Source organism: Atta colombica, unplaced genomic scaffold (assembly GCF_001594045.1).
Source record: "Atta colombica isolate Treedump-2 unplaced genomic scaffold, Acol1.0 scaffold226, whole genome shotgun sequence".
In the NCBI taxonomy this organism is placed as follows: domain Eukaryota; kingdom Metazoa; phylum Arthropoda; class Insecta; order Hymenoptera; family Formicidae; genus Atta; species Atta colombica.
The window spans coordinates 420,470-426,377 of NW_017259323.1; the positions used below are offsets into that span (position 1 = coordinate 420,470).

Genomic DNA, 5,908 nt, shown 5'->3' on the forward strand with positions numbered 1-5,908 from the left:
ATATACAAATTTTTTAAAGTTTCATCAAAATAATTCGAATAGTTTTTGAAATTTTTGGAAAAGATGAATTTTTTCCTTCAACTTTGACATTTTGTATCTTTGAAATTCTACAGCCATTTGGGACGAAATACATGAAGTTTTCGTTTCGAATTTGTGTGAAAAATTATTCCTTAAAATTTTTTAGAGTATTTATCCTATATATAATCAATATCCCTACAGCACAAAAATTATAGCAATACTACTACAACATTGCAACAACATTGCAGAGATTTTACAGCAATATTGCAAATTCTGTGCTGTATAAATAATATAAAAAGACCTGTAATACAAAATAAGAGAAAGAAAGAAAAATTCCAGAGAACTCTCGAAAATATAAAGTAAAAACAAGAGCTAATGAGAGTAAAAATTAATAAATCTCATACTCTAACACTTTTCACATATACATATTGTCTTATGTTATACCTGTTGCGACTGCATTGTGAAGAAATACATGAGGTACCTTGTTTCCCATAATGTGCATGATGTATCATTTATTCTTTTTTATATCCTTTTTTATATTCGATGAATAATAAGAATAAAAATAAAATGATACATTATGCGTATTATACGCAAAACAAACTCACAATCATATAATGAGTGCAATTATTTGTTCTCAACTAACGAGAATGGTTTAAAATGGATTGAATTTTTTTTCTATCCGAATGCGTATTTTAAATAGCGAATACTTTTTTTTGGATTTATTTGGATTGAATTGGATTTAATTAGATTCAATTGAATGCAATTGGATTGAAAAACTAATTTCCTATTCAAAATTTTGAATTGAATAGTATTCACAATATGTGTGTAGTATTCACAATGTGTTGTGCACAGAAAAAGCTAATATTATTTTTAGATTGAAAAGCATTGAGATATGTTCCATGCAATTCCTATAAATGAATAAAAATGCATTCAGGATTGAAAAGCATTCATTCTAACATTCGTGAATCAATATTTCTGAAAATCTGAATTCATTTCAATCCATTCTCGTTTGCAGGGCTAGCATTTTCGAAAAACAACTTAGGACCTAAGCACAAAGTGTGACTATAACTTGAATCATAGAACGTAAATTGTCGTTATAGATTGAACTAACATTGTGCGTTGACCTACGACTGCGACTCACATTTCACGATTCAGTTACGACCATCTTTGTATTGAAGCTTGTTGTGCACGATATATATACGGTTTAACATACCTCGATTATACACGATTCCGATGTTAATTTCGACGCTAATCGGCTTGATCTGTTGGTACAACATGGCGATCCCAACACTGTATCACACTGAACGATTAAACAACGCGAAAATCCAAGGCGAAGTTCCGATCGCGCGCGACGCGACATTCAAACGGATTTTCAGATTGATTCAAATGACGTAATGCGCAGATCGTTGTGCGCACTGCGCTATGATTTCTAGTACAGAGGTGCTCAATTCGAGTTCTATTGTGAAGGTACAATTTTATGGTGATACTTGATGTACATTTTTGACATCAAAATAGATCATTTTTAGCGTTAATTTTGATCATTTCAGATCGCCTATTTTGATGCTAAAAATGAGCATCGAATAAAGTATGAAAAATACTTTTGCGTTGTGCACCTGCCTTTAACAATCGACCAATCGCGTATTCGCGCATAGAGATGCCCTAGCAGACAACGTAAATGATGTGATGATCTTTTCGCGTTGTGAATAACAATGCCAACTATTTTTGAATATATTTCAGATATCTCATATCTGCAACAAGCATACACTCGCAACAGCGTTAGCAAATTTTTGTAATTTATTTATGATGCGAATTCGAAGATATGAGCGCTGCATCGCCATTTAGGTTTTGGGAGTTTTTGGTTATAGGTTATAGCATGCTATCAAAGTTAAACAATATCGAGAATCGCGATTACATATAAATTCATGATGGTCGTAATATGGAAAATACATAAATACATCATAATAGTATAATTAATCGCAATTAGTCAGTGCAATTGTCATCAATTTAGTCATGTGTGTCATGTGATTGTCTTGTCAGTTGGCAAGGGTTTGCGTTGACTAGACGCTACATTATAATCGCTGATTTTGTTTTTTCGACTGTTTCAATTGTGTTCCAAAAATCCATTGCCCACTGAAAATCTACGTGTATTTTCAATTTTCAGTATTGATAGTGAATCTTGGAGCACAACCATACAATGGTCAAGGAAGAAATGGAACTGCACGAAGATCGGGTTAAAATACAATCGTGCCGTAGATTCTGGCACAGTCTACCAGAACGCATATCTAGGACGGTAGAACATTTGTTCTATCAGTAAGTCTCTGTCTTGGAATATTTCAACAAACTGAATGCTGAACAGTTTAACAATGGAGCAACGCTGTTATTTTTATCTACAGGCTTGGAGTACACATCGCTCAAAGTCCATATAAATGGATGCTCGGATGTTTTATGGTAGTATTAGTGTGTGTCCTAGGCCTGTTTCGTTTCCGACAGGAAAAGAATCCCATCAAACTTTGGGTTCCATCAGATTCTGATTTTGTGACGACTACTGAATGGCTAATGTCACATTACTTAGAAACTCTGCGAATTCAAACGTTTATTTTAACTGACGATAATGTTTTAGAACAACAAACGCTTATTAGGGTAACTATATGAAGGGATGATTTATCTTAATTGACTCTCGATTTATTCTTAACTATCATGTAATTGATTGGGTCTATTCTTTTTGATTAAATTTGCACAGTTTATTTTTTCTTTCTTTTTTTTTCAACATGAAAAAAAAGTGAATCGTGTTCTTAGTGGTTCATCTAAAAAGAATAAATACTCTACTAATAGTGCAGAATATATTTTTTATTCTGTTGCAGTTAAATGAAATTACTAAACAAATGATTTCTACTCAGACATCGATCGAGAACATTTCTTGGACAGATGTCTGTATGAAGTAAGCACAAATTTTTAAATTGTAAAATTTTCATTAAAAAATTAATTTTATTGTATATTGTAAAATTTGATATGAGTGTAAAAAAGTGATCAATTATGCATACATATAAAGGAAATTTTTATTTACAGGATTCCTGTTATCTCTGGTGTTACAAAGAGAAATAAGAGACAAAATTCTCTTTTCGAAGACGATTTTTTTAATGATGATCTCTCTTCTAAAGTTAATCAAACCTTTGAACCTGCCGTTCATGTCGATAGTAATTTATATTGTAATCTAATTGAGAGTTTACCTATGAGTTGCCTTTTGTTTAGTATCTTAGATATATGGAATTTTGATAGCGCTAAAATTGAAAAAGATTCCGCAGAAGATATTATCACGAAGGTAAATACAGTAAAAGTGAGTCCCACATTGGGTCACGCCATGAATTTCAGTGATCTTCTGGGAGACGTAACTCTAGATAAAAGCGGTAGGATTATCGCTGCGGGAGCTGTACGGACTGATCTGATGGTTCATGTTAGTTTTCTCAATGTGGACATGAATAAAATTGGAAACAATGCGGGAACTGCTGATTGGGTAAGGTGAGTTCATGTCAAGGCCTGAATCATGTTTATTAAAAATTGCCTTAATATTGAATAAATGTATGACATAAAGTTTATCTTACCTTAAATTATTTATCTTAACTTTATATTACTGAAAATAATTATAGAAAATTGATTTAAAAGAAAAAGACTGAAAGTTTTTCTTCACATTTTAATATGATTTGGGCCTTTTATTATTACATTCTATCATTTGTATTCTTTATTTGTTAAATAATAATATGTGATATCAAAGTTATATATCAGATTATTATTCTTATTTTATTTTTATTATCTATATCTCTTAATAAATTACTTGATAAATCTTATTTATATTTGTAATATAATACATATACTTTTATTGTGGCAATATTAAAAAATTAATAATTGTACTATTTATACTATTTATGTAAATTATTTGTTTTTTTCTATATGACTGTTTTTTTTTTCTATATAAGATTATTACTTTTATTATTATTAATTACAACATAATATTCTTTACTGTAAATTATTCAGAATTTTATTTTAATTCATAACATTGAAATCTAATTCGAATAATAAACAAGTAAAAATTAACTCAGAAATAAAAAACCAGTTATCTATTTAGGCTACAGAGGATGTATTAAAATGGGAATCAGCTTATCTGGAAAATATACAAAATCTTTCGTATCAACTGCAAAGCGAAAGAAATAATTCTTTAATGCTTTATTACGAAGCTGGTAGAAGCTTCGGAGACATTTCTGGTTCATCTATGTTTCAAGATATAGATAAATTAATTGTAGGAATTTTGTTAATGTTTCTATACGTCTTAATGATTTTGTCGAATCGTAATTGGGTGGAATGGCGGGTATGTATGATTATTACAAGAATAATAATATTTGAATGATTTGAAATTTATATTTAGTAAAAGTTCTTTACACTTTTTCCGCAGTTTTGTCTTACTAGTACCGGTCTTTTATGTGTGGGTGCTGCATTTGTACTTGCGGTGGGAGTATGCTCTCTAATAGGAATCCCGTATGGTCCAGTGCACACTTCGTTGCCATTTATGCTCTTAGGTTTAGGGATTGATGATATTTTTGTAATTAATGCATCTTGGAAGCAGATACATACTGATGAATCAAATTTAAATAAGCCATTAACAGAAAGAATCGGGCTTATGTTAGGCCATGCCGGTTCTGCTATCAGTATCACCTCGCTTACCGACGTCGTGGCATTCATCATTGGTGCTTCTACAGTATGTAAAATTAATGATTCAATACGCATGAAGAAGAATGTGTAACTATTGTGGCCAATTCACAATTTTAGTTACTTTTCAGTTACTTTTTTTGTTTATGTTTATGTTTATTGTTACTTACATTTATTCGGATATATTTTATACTTTAAAAGAAAATAATATATATGAATAGTTTTTAATTAAATAATGTATTTGGTTTTTCTTGTCATTATAATGAAAATATTTTATTTCATATGAGAATAGAACTTTTTTAGAACTTTGTTTTTATAAAATATTTGCTGTACTTTTTTTATTTATTCCTACAAAAAAAACCAATTATATATTATATATTATCAATTTGATTCAATCAATTAATTTCTGCATTTGTTTTAAAATATCTAGTCATTTAATTATTTAATCTGCATGGAAATAATTAAAAAGATATCGTCTTAATGTTTTCTTCTAGATATTGCCATCACTTCAGTCATTTTGTATCTACGCTGCAGTGGGTGTATTTGTGACATTTTTATTACAAATTACATTTTTTATTGCCTGTTTTACTTTGGATGCTAGAAGAATAGAACGAAAACGAAATGGAATGTTTCCATGTATCGCGCATGAAAACTTTACGCCCAAGTCATCAGACGTGAGCAGTGCAGTCTCCTGGAAATTTATAAATTTCTTCTACTCGCGAATAGTCTTAACCATACCTGGGAAAATTATTATTGTATTAATTACTTTTGTAACGATGTCTACAAGTATTATGGGCTTGCTTAAGTTGCAACAATGGTTTGATCCAAAATGGTTATTGCCAAAAGACTCGTATTTGTCTCACTATATAGCTATCCGAACTCAAACATTTCCCAATCAAGGACATGAAGCTTTTGTCCTTATGGGAAATGATATTAATTACTCTTCTGAATTTTCTAAGATAATATCTCTAACAGAACGCTTACAAAATGCGTCTTTTATACAAAATATGGAACCTTGGCCAACTGAGTTTGCAAAATTCGTATCACTGCATTATGACACAGGTTATTTATCATAATATTTACTTGAATCGTTTGTCTTAAAAATGGCGAAAATTTTAATTTGTTTCTAAAAAAATTGAATTTTTGAAGTTTTATGAATTAATAAATTTATATATATTATATATATCATATA

General features: G+C 30.1%; 1 protein-coding gene across 1 annotated transcript in view; it reads left to right on the top strand.

The window, feature by feature from the left end:
- The first annotated feature begins 2,060 nt into the window (after nucleotides 1–2,060).
- The window catches only part of LOC108688195 (protein patched homolog 1-like), an 8,614-nt gene continuing 4,766 nt past the window's right edge, over nucleotides 2,061–5,908 (top strand). Inside the window, exons 1-7 of the mRNA XM_018194347.1 lie at nucleotides 2,061–2,328; nucleotides 2,412–2,658; nucleotides 2,880–2,956; nucleotides 3,085–3,529; nucleotides 4,139–4,378; nucleotides 4,463–4,765; nucleotides 5,211–5,778. Coding sequence (XP_018049836.1) covers nucleotides 2,213–2,328; nucleotides 2,412–2,658; nucleotides 2,880–2,956; nucleotides 3,085–3,529; nucleotides 4,139–4,378; nucleotides 4,463–4,765; nucleotides 5,211–5,778 — 1,996 coding nt within the window. The 5' untranslated portion in view covers nucleotides 2,061–2,212. The remainder of the gene's footprint in view (nucleotides 2,329–2,411; nucleotides 2,659–2,879; nucleotides 2,957–3,084; nucleotides 3,530–4,138; nucleotides 4,379–4,462; nucleotides 4,766–5,210; nucleotides 5,779–5,908) is intronic.